The sequence below is a fragment of the Rhea americana genome, unplaced genomic scaffold (assembly GCF_003343005.1).
Source record: "Rhea americana isolate MKP2758 unplaced genomic scaffold, rheAme1 scaffold_61, whole genome shotgun sequence".
Lineage (NCBI taxonomy): Eukaryota > Metazoa > Chordata > Aves > Rheiformes > Rheidae > Rhea > Rhea americana.
In genome coordinates this window covers 4,075,740-4,098,081 of record NW_028186768.1, presented here as the reverse complement: position 1 = coordinate 4,098,081, position 22,342 = coordinate 4,075,740, and the positions used below count along the sequence as shown (strand labels likewise).

At 46.6% G+C, this 22,342-nt stretch overlaps 1 protein-coding gene across 5 annotated transcripts in view; it reads left to right on the top strand.

Annotated features, from left to right (window-relative positions):
- NSMF (NMDA receptor synaptonuclear signaling and neuronal migration factor) overlaps window positions 1-22,342 on the top strand; it is a 49,788-nt gene that overhangs the window by 23,960 nt on the left and 3,486 nt on the right. For 3 of the 5 annotated variants that reach the window (XM_085320121.1, XM_085320119.1, XM_085320120.1), the window contains 10 exons: window positions 2,044-2,119; window positions 9,236-9,288; window positions 11,359-11,448; window positions 13,150-13,271; window positions 15,240-15,323; window positions 16,494-16,527; window positions 17,112-17,182; window positions 18,347-18,426; window positions 20,321-20,423; window positions 20,815-20,890. In XM_085320121.1, the coding sequence (XP_085176247.1) occupies window positions 2,044-2,119; window positions 9,236-9,288; window positions 11,359-11,448; window positions 13,150-13,271; window positions 15,240-15,323; window positions 16,494-16,527; window positions 17,112-17,182; window positions 18,347-18,426; window positions 20,321-20,423; window positions 20,815-20,890 (789 nt within the window). Of the gene's footprint in view, window positions 1-2,043; window positions 2,120-4,336; window positions 4,343-4,915; window positions 4,985-9,235; window positions 9,289-11,358; window positions 11,449-13,149; window positions 13,272-15,239; window positions 15,324-16,493; window positions 16,528-17,111; window positions 17,183-18,346; window positions 18,427-20,320; window positions 20,424-20,520; window positions 20,730-20,814; window positions 20,895-22,342 lie in introns of those variants that run through there. The other 2 variants (XM_085320122.1, XR_014897723.1) reach the window with 2 other exon arrangements.

The window sequence follows — 22,342 nt, the reverse complement described above, 5'->3', positions numbered from 1 at the left end:
AAGATGCTCTGCCTGGCAGAGGAGGAGGAGCTTGCTGCTTGCTCCTGGAAGCAAAATAGCTCTATTTAAACTCAGAGTTTCAATCTGTCAGATTGGCTCTGGAGCTGGACTGTGCCCCATCCCAGCTGGATGCTTCTCTGCTGCTGTTCCACCCCTGGCAGATAAAGAGGCATCTTTGAAGGGTTGCAGATTCCCTTATTCTCCCTCGACTGCTATGGGTGGTGACATCTCTCCTATATCCTCTCCTGTCTGTCAGATGTGGAGGGGARGCTTCCAGACATTGTTCAGACAGCACATCATGAGGGTATTAGCCATTGCGCAAAAGCTGTGTTTTGAATCAAAGCTACTGACTTAAAAGCTGGAAAGTGTATTAAAACGTTGTCAGTCCTTTGAGATATGTAGTCTCTGAAACATCTGCACAGAAGCATTGGCTAAGCCAGGATTCGCACAACTTCTCCTCCTTCAGCACTTCTGTGGGACCAAGACTTCAAATAAATAATCCATCTATATTCTGAGCTATTTTGCTTCTATTCTCTATGTGGTTTATGGAGGAGGGCAGAAATATGAACGTCATAATAAGAATTTAGAATACTAGAATGCAGTTTTCATTTAAAATATGTATTTCCTTGGAGTGCCTTTTACAGGGCTTGACATAAACTGTCAGCTGAGGAGTGTCTGTTACAGCTTTCTGCATGATTTCTTAGGGACTGCTACTGTGCATAGATTTATATGCGCTCCACTTCAAAGGAAGCCTCCCCGCYTGCATTTAGCATCTTTGCATCAGCAATTGCACCCATGTTTCTGTGCTTTCAAGGAACTGCAGGGTCAATTTCTAGGTAGATAGTGACCTGTATGAAACAGTTAGTAAGATATCTGATGTGTACTAATTATATTTGCAGTAGGCATATAGGGTTGAGTTGGGTTTTGGCCAAGAAAAGTGAGTAAAAAATACTCTTGACAATACCAGAATATTAATGACTAAGATACTGTGGTTGCTAATGATCTTAAAACTCCAATGAGTGAAACAAGACATACTATCAACAACACATGGCAATGTGTTAAGCATGGGAGCTATGAAGTTGGAAGCAAAACATGCTGCAAATCAGCCTCAAATCCTGGGAATCTAATCTATGTCCATGCACACATCCCATGCCTCAGGGGAGGGGTGTTAATATACCTCTGAGTCCCTGGCTGATGGACTTTAACTGGAGAGTTCTTGACAGGAGCTGCTTTTTGGTCAAATTCCTTCATCTGTGACACTAACATTCCACAAACATAATTACTAACTTTTTTTGCTGCCTGTTTTTTTCTTTTTTTAAATCAGTTTTTGGCTGTTACATGGAGGTCATGCGGTGTCCTAATGCAACAAGATTGGGAAGTAACCCGCAGGTGGTTCAGGCAGGGCAGTTTACAAACATAAGGGAGCGAATAAGCATRGAGAGATTCCCAGACTGGTGATGTGCTGTTTGACTGCTAAAAACAGAAGAAAAAAATAACCCAAACATGGAGGCCACATTATTGTGAACAAGTGTCCAAGGGATATATTGGAAAACTTGAATGGAGGAGAAAGAGAGTATATTTTAGGCTTATAATTCTGCTCAGAGGAAGGAAATGCTTTTCATCTATAACACGGGGTTCGTATTGGAAAGAAGCATTTGAATGAGACATTCCAGACCAGACTAACAGCACTAAGAAGGCGGCAGAGGCTAGAAAATACTTCTAATAAGAAATATTTCTTTCCTTTTTCTTTTCTTTATCCTTCTCCAGATGTTGCTTTTTTATGTAATTCCTGGATTATTCTAATCTCCTATGCTTAGGAGAGAGCTTTCATTCTTCGTTTAATAGCCTGATAGACAGGTGCAACTAAGAAGGCTTAGCACAAATTTATGAAACACTTACTGGTAGCATATGTATGTTCAAGGAGGGTGAGACTCTACAGGGCAGGCTGTTGAAGGAGTGTCAAGAGCAATAGCCTGGAAAGTCTTGCTGTGTGAATTCTGTCTCTGCCTGATGGGTTTTCAGGTGTCGCTTTCTCTCTTCCAGATGATGTACCTATACGGACCTGGTTCCCAAAAGAGAACCTCTTCAGTTTTCAAACTGCTACTACAACTATGCAAGCGTAAGTGAAGCAACTGTTGTAGCTTTGGTRATGTATCTTGGAGCGTGAGGTCCATACAGAGCTGTATCTCAGAGCCTGGAGCATTTGAATCATGTTTGGCACCACAGTATAGGAGTGAGAGAGAGAATCTTGTCTGTCTTTTCTGCACTCATTATTTCTCTTTCCTGTTACTCCCACTTGTTTGTTTTCCCCTTCTTTAACTCCATTGTTGGTTGCCCAGCTCTTCCCTGTGTCCCTTGTTTGCTCCATAATGCTGTTCCCTGATCCTGGCTGCGTGTGCAGAGTGAGGGTCCTGCGGGAACGCCCGCTGAGACCCTCCACCATTTTCTACTGCTGCAGCCACTGCCTTGAGGAGTTGTGAACCCCAGCCTGCCCTGCATCCATAACTCTGGAGAATGTGCCTCTCTGTAGGGTGAGATGTAGACCTACAGCCTAGCCTGGTCGTTTGAAGAAGGTGTTGGTGAAATCTCTGCAGAGTGTGAGTGAATCTGAGTTAGCCATACCCTCTCTTCATGTTCTGCTCAGGATTTGGTGGCCCTAGGTCACTTTTGTGGTGGGAGGAAGCAGTTCAAAAGGGACTGAAGAGAGTGGGCAAAGCCTCACTTCAGGGTTATGTGCAGCTTGTCCATTAAAAGACATCTTCCTGGTTTCAAATATTTCCCATCTGACTGAAAAGCTAAGGCAGGTCATGAAGAAAATGAAGTTGTTTGGCCTTCTAAGGCCTTTTTGCAGCCTTGTTACCTCCTTTCTGTCTGTTTGTGTCACACACTGCTCCACTGCTCTCCATTTCTCCTCCTCTCACCTGGTCTCTCTTTCATAGTTAACTTCTCTGCTGTTTCCTCTTTCCCATGTGCTTTGCCACCCTCAAGCTTCAAACAGAAGCTGCTTGCCGATGTTGGGATAACCCAGACTGAACTGGACTTGTAAGGGCTGAGGCAGAGAGGGCCGGATTAAGGGTTGGGGAGGAGGGTGGGTGGCTCCTGAGATGTGGAGGGACTCTGCATCCCCTGGTGAAAGCTGCATGCCTTCCTGACCTCTACCTCCTCAGCTCCCAGCTCAGCTGGAGGTGTGACCCACGCTTCCAATGCAGGGAGCTGGCCAGAGAAGCATTTGCTTGGTGCCAGTCAGTGTGTACTGATGGCATAGCAAAGGCATGCTTATCCCACCCAGTGTGGAGGAGTGAGGGGCCTCTGTGGGCTTCTGCCCTCTCCATATTGCCCTCAGAGGTTATAATTCCTTTGCTCACCGCCTCCTTTCTAAGATTTGTAAGTTTGGCAGCACCCCGAGATGGTTGATGCTGCTTGACACCAGCCAGGYTGACCAGACCCTTGGGCAGTCCAAAGGCGATTTGATGCATTCTTGCTTTACTCTTTAMAAATGTTGATTGGAAACAGGGAATTGTATTTTACAGTCAGACCTTGAGAACAAAAGCATGGAACTGATCCTGATCCAGCAAACAAAACCATCCATAAAACCAGCCGGTTCTCCATGCCTTTGGACGCGTTCTTTGCTATCTGAAGTCAACTTTGCTGTGCACGAGGTTTGTTGCGAGTCAGTGGCCCATGGCAGTGCTACAAGACTTAGAGCTGCTGGAAGCCAAAGCCAGGTTGTTGGTTTGGGGAAATGTGCCCTAAAGAAGCCCTTAGGAAGCACAACTCCCTTAATTCACGTTTCTGGAGATACTGTACTGCCTCTGGAATTCGCATAGAAACATCTCCAGAAGTTCAGCATGCCTCCTGGAGACGGTTGGGATAGCTCCCCCAGGTCCCCCTGTTCTCCCAGCCTCTGCTCTGCTGTGTTCAGCCCACAGTGTTTCCATCCTTCAGAGACTAGATACTATGAGCTGACTTCCAAAATCTTAGTTGCCTTGGTGAGGAGGCCTCCTCTCTGCAGAAGCCCACAATGCTGAGCTCCTCTTGCAGCCTGAAGGGCCACATTCAGCTGTCAGTTCTACAAATACATCTGTGTGTTCTCTGGGTCCACACGGAACTTAATTTGTGTCTGAGCCACATGCCAACACTGCCTCAGGGAGGATTTAGCTTGGTCAAGTAGGAGTTTTACCATTGAGAACTGTCTAATTTAAAAAGCAGTTTTCTTCCACTCAACAAGAAATATGTGTTCCTTTGGAGTGAGGATTCCCTCAGATTGCTGGCTGGGGCTGAGCACTAATGAATTCCTCTTCTTTTTCTTTTTCCCTGCGTTTCCTGGAATCTCTAGCATCTCGTAAGTATAATCTTCATTTTTTGTTTCCTTGTCTGTTGATGTCCTGGATAAACTCCTCTCCTCTCCTGTCTGTCATATTCACTTGTGCTTTCCCTGTRTGAAGGCTATTTGTCAGCTGGCAAGAGGTTAGATAGCTCCACTTGGTAGGCCTACATGGATCATGTTGCGGCCATCCTCATCTTCAGTATGGAGGCTACAGTTGYTAGCGTACCTCTGTGCCTCTTGGTCCTGGTGTACAGAGGTTTTATCTGCAGTTTCCTAGGTCCGTTCCTCTGTAGTAGGGATTGATCGTTGTTCTTCCCCATTCTTTGGACTGTGCTCTAGCCACTTGTACGCTTGCTTTAGGAACAACGGTTTCTCCAGCCACCTACTCTAGAGAGCGAGGACCTCTGATTTGGTGACTCTTTTCGCAGTCCCTGACTCTCATGCAGTTCTGCAAGGCCTGGCTCTCCTTCTCAGTCAGCCTGACCTCTCTCTGTTGTCTGGTGAGAGCTTTCTCTCTCGTCTATGTGTTTCATGTCCTCTCCAGTTCAAAGCTGTGTAGTTGGTTAATGGCTTAAAATGGTTTCCCAGGGCATTCAGGGGCTAYGCAGAGAGGAAGAGACGGAAACGGGAGAATGATTCTGCAGCTGTTATACAGAGGTAGGGCCCGTTTTCTCCCACAGCCGTAACCCTGCCTGGTGTTGCATGGGCCCATCGGGTGTCACTAATGACGCTTGATGACGTTGACCGTGGTCGTCCCTGTCTGTGTTGCTGTTTAGTAGGGACACTAGCAGTGGCGATGGTGGAAACGTGGAGCTGAATGATGCTACAGTACACAAAGTAGCGCATCTCTATCTTCTTAAAGGAACACTGTYGAGTTTCTTTTATGCTTCCAAATATAACATACAGGGTCTATCTCTCAGGTAGAAAGACATRTATGTCTAACTTAAAGATTCAATTCCTCCCCACACCCCCAGGATTTGGAACGTTGTTTAGCTGAATACGATAGCACGTAAGACCTGTTAGCTAGGTTGCATCTACAAATGCACTTCTGAATACTGAGGCCTAAGCAAAGTTAACATCTCTAATGGCCAAAAGTCAGTCTAAAATTCTTTTTATTGAAGAACAGAGAGGAAATAAAAGGGGATGGGAAACGATTCTTTGTCTTGCTATTACAGAAGGTTTCTGGTTTCCCTCTGCTGGCTTCACAAGGCACAACACATAGCCGGTGTGGTAATCAGAACTGCTCTAGTTTCTTAACTGTGCCAAAGCGTATATATTTTGGCAGGATAATACAGCATTTGTGATTTGCATCCTTGGTAAGAAAATGCTGTGATGACTTCAGCACTGTTCAAAACAAAGTGGGAGAAAAATATCAGGTTTTTGGACCTGGGAAATTGCCAGGAAGATTTTTTTTTTAGTATTTTAAGATTTTTTATCAATAAAGAAGAGAAATAAGAACAAAAACTAAAGATTCTTTAAATAATTAGACAGTGTATCCTTAAAAAGAAAGAGATTTCTCAGAGACGAGCCTTTGTTAGAAAATGACTTGTTCCCGTGGCTTTCAAATGCAGGAGTAGGAGTCACGGTACATCGGTGATGCTGACTAGTTAGGAGAGGAGAGAGTCATGTCATCCTTGCTGAGCGGACGGCGTGTCCCTTCACCTCCTGCGGACACTGAAGGGCTGGGCRCGATTGCAGAGTGGGAGCCCATCTGCATTTATCTTGTGGTAAAGAGGAGGTAGGATTGTAACGATGACAAAGTCAGCGTGGGTTTTTGGCTGTGCTATTGAAGCAGGTTCTGGCCAGCCATGAGGATTACCCTGCAGTTGCGTTTAGCTCTTTTCTCCGGGGAGTGAGGGGGATCCCAGCCTCACCTCCATTTCAATGTCTGTCCTGCAGCCCTTTTGTGTTCTTAGTGTCTTGGAAGTTCACTCATTATCATGTAGCCCCTTCAGCGCTTGGTCCTATGTGTCTGGTGCGCAGGGAGGACATTTTGCATGGCACAGCACATGTGCTTGTGCAATGGATGTTGCTTCGCATCGTGCCCGATGATGTGCTGAAGCCTGCGACTTGTGCAGGCAGAAGCTGAGGAGGATGAGGGTGTGCAGAAAGTGAGAGGCATTGCTGGGAATTTTGCTGAGTACTGATGGACTTCAGTAATTGTTTTGGTGTCCCTGACCTCTGCTTGGATAATGAATCAATGCAGCCAGAGCTGCCAGCAGAGGGCTGGACAGGGGGGAGCACTGAGCTGGGCTGCTGTGTCTCGGGGATCCCCTGGATGGGATGGTTATTGTGGAGGTGGCATAGTGTCTGTGGTGACTGAGTGGTAAGCTGGAGCCTGTCAGGAGGAGGAGGGTTGTTCAGAAAAGAGAGTGATAAGGAGCCTTTATTACTGTTTGTAACTTGAGTGGTGCTTGTTGGATTTTTGGTGGGCAAAGAGATCTCACTAGTGATCAGATAACACTGGCTTTGCTGGGTGCAGTTGTAAGAGCCARGCAGGGAGCCAGGGCAGGTTTATGTAGCCCCAGTGCCCACAGAGCAGGTTTCTGCTCCTCCAGGGGTTGCTGCATGGGCAGTGTAGAGCCACTCCTTTCATGCTAACAGGCAAGCACAGAGTGGGGCATGAGGAAGACAACTGCAAAAAGCCCTCAGAAGGATCTCAGTGGCCACAGGATGCCTGCATTAAGAGGCAGTCCCAGGCTCACACCTCTTTTCCAAAGTGCTTTTTTTCTAGATGAGCTGAGGAGAGAAATGGACCTCTGGCTCACTCTCCAGGGGTTCAGTGTGACAGCAACCTTGCAGAGCAGCTGAATTCCCCTGGCAGCTGCTCTCAGCAAAGTTTAGAAGATTATCTTGCGAGCTGCCTCCAGCTCTTTGTCAGGGGAGGGAGTGAGCTATCTAGGCACTGGAAGGAGCACTCTCTTATGGCAAAAAACCCTCCCTGTTTCCCCTCAAGGTCTGAAGAAGCTCCTCTGTGAAGAGAAGAAATGATCATTTAACAGAGAAACAGGTTTTGGTCCAAAATGACAAAAGCCCGAAGGATATAGCAGTGGCCTGGCCAATTAATATTGGTGATTGGTGTCTGGTGTGAGCTCAGTCTCACAAGGGATCACAAAGCTTTTCATTCCAACAAGTTACAATGCAAGTTTAAAGAATGTGCCTCCTTCCGCTAGCAAATTGCTAGCAAATTTATTTAGATTTAATGCAATGAGGCAGGCCAAGATACTGGTCATCACACCCCCCCAGAGGGCTTTGCATGCAGAGCCAGTCCAGCACATGTTTATGAAATATCTTGTTTTGGTTATCTCTTTAAAGAGCCAGTTGTCTAATGCGCAGAAATGAATCTTCCTGTATCCAAGTAAAGCTCAAATAAAGCTTTGCAAAGGATCGTTAATAGTCCAAGTGCAGATGGAAATTTGTCGTGGAATAATATTGCTTGCAGCCTCACTATACATCTTAGGTTTCCCTTCTTGAATTGCTGAATGTGGATTCTGATGACTGTGTGTGATCCAAGGCCAGAGAGGGGGACAGGGCAGAAGGCAGTACAGGTGAAGTGCTCTTCCTCTCATGAAGGATGTGTCTGGGTTGTTCTCCTTCCGTTGGAGTAGAGATACCTGACTTGTTCCAAACAACTCAACGTCTGTGTTGGAAGTGTCTTCTATTCAAGTTAGTCTGCTTGAGTGTCTACACAGTTGTAACATGTCCTTATTCATCCCASCAATCTGTGTGTGAGCCAGGTGACTTGTCCTCTTCCCCTAGCTGTAGTCTCTGTTGCTTGTCTGTGGCATATATTGATGGGACCGGGGGGGTTTAGGAAGTCCCCCACTCCACGCAGGCTACTGGGGCTCACCAATGTCCCCTGTGGGCCGCAAAAGGCACAGAGCAGGGCAGAGTCACCCTAACTAAGTAGAGTTCAAGTAGGAGCGAGCCATTTTTTGCTAGTCCCCGTGCTACTCATTCCCTCTGTCCCTTCTGCTGTCCTGTTTGGTTCGTGTCCTGTTTGGTTACTGTCTGGGTGAGTAATGAGAAACCGTGGGAAACTGATCCGTTACGTCCAAGGGGCTGGACAAAGAGTCGCTTTGCCTTGCTCTCTGAGGAACGGCCAGGACTGTCTGTTTATGGAACTGAGAGCAGGGTGTAGCTCCGTTCCTGAGGCTTCCCCTCTGGTGGACTTTCCCCCACAGCTGTATACTCCGCAGCCCCACTGAACTCTGCCTGTGAGTCTCAGGCAGGAAAGCACATGCTGAGATAGGCAGGGTTACTGGAAGCCAGGCCCGTGAGGACATGCAACCTTGCTGAATGGTGCCATCCAAGATGGAAGAAGCTGSTTCAGTATTTTATAACTTTTTGGCCTGGAGAGCAGCACAGGCTGCTTGGTGGCTGACAGCACTGCTGAGAATTGCTAAAATCCCGATTGCTGTGAACGTGTATGGGAATGAGCAGCACCRTAGCATGGTATGTGTGTGATGCCTAGCAGAGCAGAGCCTGGGGGCACCCCACTTTCCCTCTGTGGAAGAAAGGAAAGAGGGGAGCAGTTACCGTGCTTATCAAGAGAAGAGGGTACATTGCCAACATGAGCACCATCAGTCTCTTCAGCTCGGGTGCCTTAGTCTCAGGAAAGTGGGAGCCAAACCCAAAGGAGGCCTTGAGAAAGAGACTGCCATGTAGACCTCACTTGCCCCCTACTGCCAGCCCAGAGAATTTAGAAAAAAAACCAGGCACACTCTTGACAAACATAACCCTCCCAGGACTGAATAGTTGCAGGCTGGGAAACCTGTCTCCRGTGTTTGGATGTCTGGAAGGAAACAAGCTGCCTTCCATTTTTTTCCCAAGCCTTTTCAGTCCTGGTGGGCCTGAGTATTGCTTCACATTGCCTTTCTCAGAGATTTTGTTTGGCTTTTCTTTCAGGAATTTTCGGAAGCATCTCCGCATGGTGGGGAGCCGAAGGGTTAAAGCACAAAGTAAGTGAGAAACAGCAAAGTGTGGCAGTGAGAAGTTGGGGTTTTTGCCAGTGGGACACAGAGAGCCCCATGTTGTGTGCAGACACGGGTAGAAAGGACCAGCAGTCAGCCCAACAAAAGATATACCCCATGGATGCCATTTTACCTGATGAAAAGAAGGCCAGGTTGTTGCAAGTCTCCAAGACGCACAAATTTCTGCAAGCAGCCTTTAAGCTATTTCCAAGAAACCTCTGCCATGGTCATAGGAGAGCTCTGTGGCCTCAGTCTGAGGTGTGGAAGGGGAGCTGCCCATCAACGTCCTTGTCCTGCGTGCACACGGCTTTGGCAATGGCTGATGTAGACGCTTGCGTGGAGAACCAGAGCTGAGGTCAGCAGAGCACACAAGGGCTGCCTGGCCTTTTATCGAAGCTGAGGTCCTGCCGTGGCTCCCCAAGGACAGTCAGTGCTTCATGTGCAGCATGAATTGGGGCTTTCTCTTCTCTTCCCCATCCCAGCACCATTTTTTCTCCACAGCAGGACCTGGGGGGCAAGGTTACCTAGGGCAGTGAGAGGAAGGTGGAGAGAAGAAAGAAGAGGAACATGCAGAGAGAAGAGATTGGACCAACGGGTGGAAATAAGGGAGCATTATGCCTCGCTGGAGAAAAAGTCAGCTCTTGACCCTAGGAAATGGCAGTCCTTTTTCCCTGAGAAAGGCTCCAGAGGTTGGCTGGGGCAGCTCCCTTATTACTGCGACCTGCCTGGGGCTCAGAACAGTGTAACCACCTCCTGAGTAAAGGGAATTCTTCCAGAAGAGGAAGCAGTTTGTTCTTCTCTCCCTGGCCAGCCATCATGCAAGGACTATCCAGAGCAAAGTGTTGCTGCGTTGGATTTGTGTTTTTTCCCCTCCTTTCTCATATGCTTTGAGAAGTTGATAGTAAACAGCATTGTCCTTTAAAGTGTCTTTATTGCCATCTGAGTTAGCACTACCTAAAGTGAACAGGGCCCTCCCCCCCCTAGAACTGTCTGGAAGTTCAGGCATGTCTCTCTGCCTTGGTAACTCTCGGGTCATGTTTTCAAAGCATTCTTCATGTGCATATTAGCTAAATGCCTGGTTTCAAATGAAAGCTGAGGATGGAGAACACCTGAAGAGCTTCGTATGTGATTTGTCCCACTGGAGAGTACACCCACACTTGGACACACTGCAGCAGAGGACAGGTTGCCTTTCAGCTCTTGTAACACAGATCTGCAGTGATTTCTTGTGCTGCTGACATGACATGCCCTTACTTGTTATACTACACCAAGCTTGGTCTGTCTGCTACCAGGAATAGGTATTAGTGGCTATAAGCTGCTGTTAATCTAATGGCTGTCATGCATACTTACCAAGTTAGATATCATGGTTGACAGTCCCCAGGAATTTGTGAATGGGGCAGCCAGTTGGGCCAGAGCTCCCTGGATTCTGCTTGGGAAAAGCCATTACAAAAAATACAGCATCTCTTGGGGGGGAAGAAAAAGGGGAGAAAAATTGCTCACAATATTCCTGGCAAGCAAAAATTGAAGGAATTCTTCTTTTGCAACCAAATTTAGGAACCGTGATCTTTCTGAGGCCTTTCTGTTCAKTCTAGCTCTGACTGGAGTATCACTAAAATGTGAAAAGAGTGCCACAAAACAGATGTGAAGGGATATCTAACTAGACAACTTCTTCTGGTCCCATGTATGTCATTAGGTATTGAATACATCTTCCTGTGAGGCCTTTGAGTCAGAGCATTTGCAGTGAGACACTGGAATAGCCCTAATTAAATCGAGATATGAGCAGTGTGCACTTAAGGAGAGACCATCAAGCGTCATCCTTTTTCTGTGTTACCTACTCCACCATGGCCCTGCTCAGAAAGTGGTCACTTTGTGTGCTGCTGCCTGGAAGATAGACCCTAGTTTTGCTGTTTGGAAGGGACTTGTATTTGGCAAATGGAAGAACAAGCACAGGGGAGCTCGTGATGTTTAGCTTTGATGGAAATCTACTGGATGTTTTGTTTTGCTGGCAGCAACAGAGGTGGCTTTGGAGTCTGTTAATGTCGTGCTTTGGTTTTATCCTAGCATTTGCCGAACGGCGTGAGAGGAGCTTCAGCAGGTCCTGGAGTGACCCGACTCCCATCAAAGCTGATTCCTTCCATGACTCTCGAGAAAGTGAGTTCCGAGTCCTTTGAGCTTCCTCCTGTGGCCAAACCCTCCAGCTGAGGCATTGACTGGAGTCCCAATGGAGTAGCTTCTCTATGTCCTTTTTCCCCACCTGTGATCCTTTAGTTTTACAAAATCTGAGAAAATAGCTCTCCAGGTATATGCACATGTTCATCTGTGTGTACCTGCATTTACATGTGGAAGTGCTTGTGCTCTAACCTCATGTTATTGTGCAGTTGCCAAAGGACACCCAGTGGTGCAGCTCTCTTATAGTCATCTATTGCCATCAAACTTTATTTGTCTGGGATCAAACACTTAGCTGGAAATACTGACACGCACCAGTCCAGGCTRCATTCACTGTAGTGGGGCTAACCTGCTCAGCTTTCCATGCAATAGTCTTTTCTGAGCTCTTCCTTAAGTTATAGTAGCTCTGAGCACATCTGCAGTGCTCCATAAGGTGTAGCTTTGATTTCCTACCCGTGCTTGCTGTACAGATGATAGCTTGGGGCAATCTGATCTCTAGACCACTAGGAATTCCTATGGGAATCCCCAGTGATGCTGCAATTTTCGGTATGCAGGGAGTGAGATGCTGTTGTGTTAATTTGCAGGAGGAAATGCCAGCATCTTCCCACTGTCTTTTTGTAAAGTGAATGGCTGTTTTACCTGTCCACCCAGATCTTATTGAAGTCCTCTAGCCTTGTGCCCTAAAGTCTTCTATGGACTTTGTGGATATCAGTTTGCCCATGCTGAAGTGGGTTAGATTATAAATGAATTTCACTAATGAAACAGACTGACCTTTCAGGTAAGCACAAGGTTCAGCCCTCCTAGCTATAGAGGACACAGGACTAGGTTGTAGGGGGAGGTGTATGAAAGGCCAAGTTCAAAACATGACCCGATTGTTCCTTTGCAGTCTGATTCCTCCCCGCTCCCTCAGCTAACTCAGAGGCGAATGGAAAAGACATTGTTCAGACATGATCTGTGCTCCGGGCACTGCCCAGTGACATTCAAACATCCCAAAAGGCACAAATAGAGACATCTCAGTTTTCTTCCTCAGTCCCTGGCTTCAGGGAAGCATCCTTTCTATTTTTAACTTTTAACAGTCAATTATATTCCTTCCAGATGTGTTTTCTTTTTTTCTCCAGGAGGCATTGAAGGCCAACAGGTAAGTTGGAGAGCAAATTCAAGTATACTGCTGCATTACTACTGTGTTTACTGTGGCTGTCCTTGTACTCTGAAACTTCTCTGCCAGGATCAGCTTGACTAACAAGGTGGAGCTTCTTTAAAGCCACTCAGAAGATGTTGTCAGAGCAGTAATTTTTGCAAGGAGACTAGCTTTGAAGTCTTGGGTCCTTTGCTCATCAACTTGGGAATGTTAAAATGTAGAGCTTTTTTTTYGTTTCATCCCCTTCTCTCTTTCTGAAATGATTGGGGGATTGTTGTGAATTAGTTTTCAAATGCTAAAATTGGTGACTGTGAGAGTGATAAAAATGTTATGTGATATGTGATATCAGGCTCTGTCTTTGTACTCTTACTGGTTAAGACTTTTTAGAGATGTCAGCCTCGAGGCATAGTGTCTGCCATTCTGTGTAGGAAAGGAGGTCACAAGTCTCACGGCTTGTGGTACATCTTGCAATGTAGCTGCCAGACAAAGAGGATCAAGTGGCAAAGGCAAGCTGTTCTGCCCGTGTAATGCATGCTGTGTTCTGGCAGGCCATGACCTTCAGGATTCCTGTGGCACTTTGGATGGTGACTTTGACTTGAACTGGGAAGCAGAAAAAGAGCTTGAAGCCATGGCGTGTGATGGAGAAGACTTTATTCCACCAAAAATAATGGTGAGGGTTTCCAACTCGGGTACCTTTATCTGCTCAGACCCTGTCCATCTTCTCACAGCTGCTAATTTTAGGGTGTTTATGGGGAAAACAGGTCTTCTGGTTACCTGTAGGCAACTCCAGGTGTGTACGCCCTGTACAGAGATCAGCGAAGGCATGACATGATCTTCAGCATCTGCTTTTACTGGGAGTARTGTATTGAAAGAAAACAAAAAGTGGAAGGACCTGTAGTCCAACCYATGTTGATACCAGGACTGTCACCAACACTGATTTGAGTCAGCATGAAGCTTGACAAGCGCTAACGATGGAGGCCGAGTGTAAAGTCCCGTCGACCCTCCCTCCAGTTGCTCTTACTCCTCTGTTTTTTTCTGGAGCCATGTGTCATCCTTTGAGATGCTTTCTGCTCTTTTACCATTCCTAGATGCTAGGCTTGCCTCTGTGCTCCCCCGTGCTCTATGGTGGCTTTCAGACAGGACCAGGTTCTGGCATACACCTTCTTTGGAAAAATGCACAAGTCATCAGCAAAAAATGAAGCTTTAACCTTCCAGCTTGGTTTCTGGGCRGCACTGTTGCTTGGGCAATGCTGTGTTTGAACAGGTTGGGCTAAAACTTGGGGGAGTGAGGGCCATGGAGTCAGTCTGCTTTTATACTTTACAGAAGAGATTTTTTTTCAGAGTCAGAGCAGAAAAATAGAAACTTGAAGCCAAATTGATATCTTGTATGCAATTACTACCATGTAAATTTGGGGAGGACTTAAATGGCATAAAAACCCATGGTTACTTGGAGCAGAAAAAAAGGTTTGAGTCTGCAACTTGTTTCATAAAATTCACATGAGCTGAAGGCGCAGATGAGGTTGGTCCATGAGCAGGCACCTTGACAACATTTAGGGCAGGTACAGAACTGCTGAGTTCGGACTAACCTCTCTGCTGTTGCTCCTCCTGTAGATGTGCCTGGTGTCCTCAGCACAGCTTGGACGGAAACCAGCAGCCTGGGAGCAATAGGGCTTGCAGTTGATTAAGCCAAGCCAGAGTCCAGTGGGGCCCTTCAGAGGGTGACCAAGCTGAGAATATGCTGTGCTATCAGTAGCCTTGTCAYAGACATATCCACACGAGCAGCAAACAAGGCCCCTGTCTCCCTCTGGTTATCATGTCTTGCTTGACTTGAAACTTTAGTTGGTCAGTGAGAGGAGGTTAAGACATGACTTGTGTGTGATGTCAGTGAGAAGGGGTAGGCCTACCAACACTGATGCCTGTTCCACTCTTGCAGCAATGAACAGAGGTGCCTGAAATCACAGCGCAGCCAGGTCACCCATGTTCCTGTAGCCCTTCAGCTTGCKCTGGTAGCAGGCCCTTCTGCTTGGGCTCTTGTCCTGATGGAGCTGGCGGAATGCTGCAGCCAGGGTTGCCAGGCATCTTGCGTCTGCCTGGCATCTTAGTGCTCTGCACAGAATCTGCTGGATACCAGTTTATCCTTTGGCAACCACTTTGTCCAGCCCTGGCTGGTTCCTGCTTAGGCATGCTGCAGCCCCGCCATCAACAAGCAGAGYGTGCCAGTTTGACCAGGCCTCTACAGCCAGCATCACAGACCCTCACACAGATACTGGTCAGAAAGCGCTCTTTACTGGGATACAGCCATTCACTGGGATGTACAAGTTGGTCCATCCTCTGTGCACACCTGCCTCCCTTTCACAGACCAGTGTTTCAGCTTTCCCCGACTCGGTTGTGTCCCTTGGGCAGAGCTGTGCGCTCAGTTGCTGGGGGGCTAGAGAGACTGTGATGCATGTGGGGTAGTTGGCAGGCCAAGGGGCTCTGTGGTGATCTGAAAGCTCAGAGGACCTTCTGTAGGGATGCAGATAGGTTGGATTTGCTGCTGGTGTGGGTTCAGGCAGCAACTGAACAAGGTGCCATTGTCTTGGCCTTTACGTCCAGGCTCTGCTGCTCCTCCTCACCCTGGTGCATTTGTTTCTTCCAGCTCATTTCTTCCAAGGTGCCCAAAGCTGAGTATGTCCCAACGATTATCCGCAGGGACGACCCTTCCATCATCCCCATTCTCTATGTAAGTATATCACTTCTGCTACATTGGGGGAGTGTGGGAGCTGGCAGCATACAGTGATTTATTCTGCCCCTATCCCCAGCTCCTGGGAGGGTGATTCTGAAGCAGTGATGTGATTTGGAAAAGCTGGCATGAAAGAGTCAAGGATATTTTTGGCCCAGATTGCCCCAGATTGGGGCAGCTCTGTGCARACTCAGGTCTAGGTGGAAGAGCAAGGTGGAGTGAAGATTGCACATGTGGGCTGCCAGACTATGCAGACACAGCCAGGTGGTATGGGAATGTGAGCAAGGGAAAGTAGGGCAAGCCTGAGCACAATGGCAGAGTGTGCTGCCAGGCTCGAGACTTCTGCTCATCCTTAGAAAGTGCAAGGCCACAAAACTCTGCAGTGGAGCATGGACTGACCCATCACATCGTGTACTCTGGTGTATCCCTGCCAGTCAGTAATTTAACCTTACTTTCCACACAGGCTTCACTAGGAGTCTTGCCTGAGCAGGTATCTGAAAAATCAGCAGGGAATCACGGGTCTCTTTTTCTCATTGTTTAATATCCACTTAATTTGAAAGGGAAGGATTGGACTGTCCAGAAAACTCAGTCTTAGTATGCAGCAGATAGTGCTGCCAAGTGTCTAGCTCTATTTCCTCTCTCTTTCTTGGAGAGTTTTACCGTTGTTGTGTTGACTACTGGTCCAGGTTTGACCAGGTCTCTACAGCCAGTGTCACAGACTCTCACACAGAGTGTCTAACTGCAGTGCCACAGGCAGATGTGTTGGGAGCGTGGCTATTTGTTGGCCAGCTTGGGCATGTGTAAAGCCATAGGTTGGCCTCAAAACCTGGGCTAAGAGGCAAGTACACACTGCTGACTATATTTGACAGTATTTGTGTAGGACCTGTCCTCTCCCCCTCCCCCCATCAGTCTGTAAGATTCATCTGCAGGCCTTCAGATGGACTTGGTCTTCATGGACCACTCAGTCTTCAGCTTCTCTGCTAATACAGGTTTCGGGGTGGTAATTCCTGTGATGTGCTGGAGGCCATCATTYGGTTTGACTGTGGTCTAGAGCCTGTGTTTCCCTGGGAATGCGACTGCGTGCTATGTAAGAGACATCTCTATAGATAATATCATGGTAGCTAGCGTAGTGGCAGCTAGTCTTGATAAATGTTCTCTGCTCATTTCTAGGACCACGAACACGCCACCTTTGATGACATCCTAGGTATGTAAGTGTTGCTTCCTTTTTCTTAATTTTTGCCCATTGCAAATGTAACGGATCAGTATGTTAATGTCACTCCACTGCCCTGTGCCTCAGCTGCCATTCACAAATGGGTTTTATCAATCCAGTGACATCTGACAGTCAGTCAACTGCTGTTGGATAGGCTGCAGTACTAAAACTTCACTTCCATAGTGCATTTTCTATGTCCATGCTCCCAGTTTATGAAGGGGAAGCTGAGGCACAGGGCAATAAGGGGAGCTGTTCAATGCACCCTAGTAGGTGACTAAAAGTATTAACAGAGAGGGTTGGGACATCTGAGTCTGGTCCAGTGCTGTGATCACTAGAAAGCACTGTCTGGTGCTGCACCTTACCTACTCTGTGGTTTTTCTGCTGTGGTTTTTTGCTTCTCACAGCATGAAAACAAAGGGGTTGCTTTAACATCAGTGGGTCTGTGGATGCTGATCACCTCTCACAGTTCGGCTCCTGCCTTCAGGACTAAGCACTAGTGAGAAGAAATGAGGCTTTATTCTGCAAGACTTGTTTTTAACTTCCTCCATGGCTCATCTTTCCCAACATGTTTTTTGCAGAGGAAATAGAGAAGAAACTCAATATTTATCGGAAAGGCTGCAAGATCTGGAAGATGCTAATATTTTGCCAGGTACGTGATAGTTCTTAAGCCCTTGGAATGTTTCTTACAAATTTGTCTCTGCCAGGGAAAATTAAATGGGGGAACCGATCATGCAAAGCCAAGTTCTGTTAAAGTAACTGCATGTATACAACTTCCACTTCTCATTTCCCCAGAAAGTGAGCGGTCTCAAGCTGCTGTGAAGGCAGTAAATAAAATTTAAATTAGTGTAGTCAACTCCAGGCTGCTTCTCACCTGCTTTCAAGGAAACCTAGCAAGCTAGCATTAGTGAGTAATCACTAGAGTAAATCTCCAAAGGAAGCTTTATGAGAAAGGAACACGCATTTGTGATGTGATGTTCATAGTTTTCATACGGCTTCCCTATGACACTGACAGTGGTGGGTGTTGTGGATCAGACCAGAAGATGGCACAGCTTGGAGCCATGGTGGAGGCCAGCATACTGCTGGAGAGGGGTCAATGTACAAGGCTGGTGGAGCTGTGAGTGGGACAGGCCCTCCTACAGCTGATGCTTGCTTGGGGATTTCCTTTGCAAGTATCTGGTTCTAAAGGGTGGCTAGCTCTGGACTTCCCCAGCAGCAGTGCAGGGAACCTTGAAATGAGAAGTTAGGAAGCTATCCTAACTTGCACTTCCTCCCAAATGCCTAGTGCTGCAAAACAGTTTGTAGTTCACTGACCTGGAGATTGCACCTCTTAATTTTCCCAATATTGTGCTGGATCTTCTTGTTATTCTTTTAACCACCAAATCTCGATTCTTCTGCAGCAACAACTTGCCTGCTTATCCTTGCTTTGCTCAGCAACTTGTCTGCCCACCACGGCAAGTCCCTTAAGATCCCCAAATGAAAGGGACCTTTGTTTGGTCTTCCCTATTACGCTCCAGCCACCACAGTGAAGATTTTTTTTTTTTTTTGTCTATAATTGTGTCTTACTAGAGTGAGGTGAGTTATATATTAGTAAAAAACAGAGAATCCAACCCACAACACAACAGTATGTAATTATTTCCTGGATAAGGGCTGGAGTGTCTGTGCTATGGATGGTGTAGAAGCCATGCCAGCCTGGTGTGTTCATTCTGCTCCCTTGTGGTACTTCTGGGTATGGCTGCACAGAGCAAGAAACATATCCAGTCTGTTTCTTTAGGGCCTGTGCAAGGTGGTTTGCATCTGTCTCTTTTTCTTGCAGGGAGGTCCTGGTCACTTATACTTGTTAAAAAACAAAGTTGCCACCTTTGCCAAAGTGGAGAAGGAGGAAGATATGATCCTGTGAGTGGCTTTGTTACATTGCAGACTTCCATAGCATTTTTCTACTCAATTTTCTTAATGTCTGTAGCAGATAGCCTACCAGGAGAGGTGGAGGGAGCTGGGCTGGCTTCATCTGGGGAAGGGGAGACCAATGGCGGGATCTGATAGCAGCTCACAACTCAAAGAGGAGTACAAAGATAATAGAATGAAGCTTATCCAGGATGATGCAGCCCTGGGACAGGTCACCAGAAACCTGGGGACTCTCCAGCCTTGGAGGCTGTTGAGGCTTAGCTGGACAAAGCCGTGGCCAACATGATTTAGTGTTGGCGACTGTCTTGCCCTGTGCTGGAAGTTGGCCTAGGGACCTCCAGAGGTCCCTCCGCCAAACACTTCCATGACTGTATTTTTATGCTAATCCTTGGGTAGGGGGGCACTGGTAGATTTATGCTTTTATATGCTATTTAGTGTTTCTCTGGGCTTTCAGCTTTAGACTCTCAAAAGAGGAAAAAAGGTTTCTATCCTAACAAAGGCTTTGCTGACCACCCATGTACTTGCTCTGCTGTTCTGCTGGAGGTTTCCTTCCTGCAGCAGAAACCAGAGCATGCACTCATGCCTCTGTTGCTCTGAAGTGGCTGAGGTAGCATTTCTAAGCAGGCGACTAGTGGCAGAAATCCAAGCTGTTCCCCCTTCAGCTGTCTGGTAGCTGCCCTTCTAAAGGCAGGGGGAACTGGAATCTGCTTCTTTGTCTCTGCAAAGCCTGCTCAAAGTCCAGCCTGTCACCATAAATTGCTGATGGGGGGGGGGTTACCTAGCATGACAGCCTGTGAACTGRGGTGGCTGAGGCAATTCTGCTTCTCCTTGCAGAGAGTTAAACTTTGTGTGTTTTGCTGTCTGCTTGCTTGTGCTGGCTCAAACTTCCTTGGCTAGCAGCACTTTATTGTGGAGGAGAGGATGTGCATCAACCTGTTCATACACAGCTTAATGTTGGCACGAGAATTGAGTATTAAAATCAACATCTGTTCAACACTCTCATGCTCTGGCACAAACACTCTCACTAAAATTCATAGGCACGTGTGCAYGCACACACACAGCTTCTGAACACACTCCAAGCATAAATGATCTGAGATCAGTAACTCAGGGACCTTCAGAAAGCTGTGAATATAGAGCTGAAATATTGCATGCTTGGAAGTGAATGTTTCCATCCAACATGTACATGCTTGGGAGAAGCAAATGTTGCAAACAAACCTCCAGTCACAAACTCCACAGAAGAACTGCTGGGCTTCAGAGCCCACCAGAAGATCTGCTCTGATCCACTGTGCAGAGAAGGTAGTTATATCTCACAGTGCAGCTGATCAACAGTCACTAAATGTAAACCAGGTCTGACTCTGGTGAGCAGCAACAAGCACAGCTTAACACAGAATTGTCTTATTTTGGTGTCGTCTCTTTAGCTACGTAGAAGAAGAATGATCTCTGCAGCTCTTCTCTGCTGATTTCATGCCCTAGAAAGAACCCATGTACTGATAACATTCGTATTTAGAAAGGGTGGTGCTGGTAAAAATGAGAGAGGGGAAATCGGAGGGAACTGCCATGAAAAGAGAACGCTGTGTAAAACTGTTAGTCAAAAAATTCTTCTGGTGGGCTTTGCTCCCTTCTCTTTTCCTTGGAACTTCCTGGCCCATTCTTGGCTTGAATGGGTGCTCCTCCTTCTCCACCATGTGACTTGGAGGCGCTCCTCAGGCGCTTGGTCTGCCCTTGCTCTTCCTTGTCTAAGAATCAGGGGCTCTTTCTGGGTAGCTTGCTCCTGAGGCTGCCAGCCTCAGGCCTCTCCTGATCAGTGTGTGCACATGTAATTCTGCTTGCATATGAGTGGACAGATTTTTAAATGATCCATTCTGTTTCTTCCTGTTTCTTCCAGCTTCTGGAAGAGGTTGAGCCGGCTGATGAGTAAAGTCAATCCTGAACCAAATATCATTCACATCATGGGCTGCTATGTCCTTGGAAACCCCAATGGGGAGAAGGTAAGAGCTTCCCATGGGAATGACTGCTAGGTAGCATAAAGCCCAGGGAGGCAAAAATCACACYGAGAAGTTGAACCTCTCCTTTTCTCCTGAGCAGAAGCATGCTGCCATCCTATCTCACGACTGGCTGTAAATGGATGAATAACCCAGTGGATTGTGCCTTTCCCAGAGGGCAGAGGAGGAATGGTTAGAGGAACAGGCGTACAGGAAGGGACAGATCCTCAGGGAGAACAGTCAGTCAAAACACTTTTAGTTTAGTGTTGAGCTAGATGTTTTCAAGGGCATTTGGTGAGAGTTTTTCTAGAGGTAGGAAATAAGGATGGGCAATCCTGGGTGTTCTGGAGTTCTCCATTATTTTCAGCTGCTAACTCTCAAAATGTTTTCCTTTCAGCTATTTCAGAATCTGAAAAACTTAATGAATCCTTATAGGGTTGCCTTTGAGTCTCCACTTGAACTGTCAGCTCAAGGTAACTTCTTTTCTTTACAAACAAGTATATCTTCCCAATCAGCATGCCTCCTTCCATGAACATCTTCATAAAAAAGCAATTTTTAGTTGCTTTGAGCCCTACCAGGAGAAAAGTGCATACCGTGGCCTTCCTCTTGCTTGTAATCACCTTTGGWTGTTCATTTGCAGAACCTAGTCTCCTTCTTGCAATTCTTCCTTGATTGCATTTTCAGCTGTCCCCTTTATTATGTATTAAGCTGCAGAGTCCCTTCCCAGGCTACTGGCAATGGCAAAGTAGTCTAAATAGCACCATGCCTTTTGGGTTGAGTTTAGGAGATTCACCTATTTTTAGGGCGCGTGACATCCATGGGAAAGATGCAAATGGGAGCAGAACCTTGTCTTTAACCAAGTTTCTCCTGAGGATTCAAACCACTGGTACCAAGTGGGTTGTCTCATCAACAGGAGGCTTGAATGGAGCCTGTTAGAGCCATTCAGTGTCTCAGCCTGCTTCACTTTTTTTATTGCCTGTAGCTCAGAAATTTCAAGAGGCTGTGGAGTTCTTCCTCCTTGGTCAATGTAACTRATTGTGGGTGAAGTTTAGTGAGGGACATGCAGTCAGCTTGTTCTGAGGTTGCCCTTGTTATTTCATCTTTGCCATGCTCCTTGGTACTTTGTTCTTTCRGAAGATAAAGACATAGAGCATTAGGCTGTAATCACTGAGGATACTTCCTCTCCTGTTCACTGCTGGCCTCAGCACTGATGAGTTATTCTTAACTCCTACTTACTGTCATAGGAAAGTACAGAGGTTGAGCGCATTAGCACAGCACAGGGTTCAGCAAATGCTGCCGAGGTTTGCACCCAGCTTTRTCTGGTGGTTGCATAGATCTAGCAAACTTGTTTGTATATGTGTGTCAAAAAGGACGTTGCAGGGAAATTTCTGGTTTTGTACACAGCCTGGCAGGTGAGGCCATGGGTTCTGCCTATGTATGTTTAAGCAGTTGATCTTCCAGGAAGCTGGGCTGAAGAACAYGTCTGAATTTATCCCTTTTGATCAATCTGGGACATGCTAATAATATAACCTCTCTAATCCTTTGAAAGTCATCTTGAAACTAATCTTAATCAACCCTTAAAAGCGAAAATCCCCTCCTCGAACCCTATACTAGAGTCCAGGCTTTTTTGTCCTGGGTGCTTTCAGGTACATTTGTTGCCTCTAGCACCAGCCCTGCATGGCCTCAAGTCTCTGACTGCCTTGTAAGACAGCCCCCTGCTTTCAAACAGAGGTGCTGACAATGCAGCACGCATGTCAAAAAAGGTTATTTTGAGCTTATTGCTGCAAGTAAAGACAGCTCTGCAACGCAGAGAGACCATGTTAATTTTAACTATTTTTCCAACAACATTTTTTGTTTTGAATTTTAAATTGTAATTATTTTTAATATTTCCCACAAATAAGTACATTGTTCGCTTGTTTTTTTTT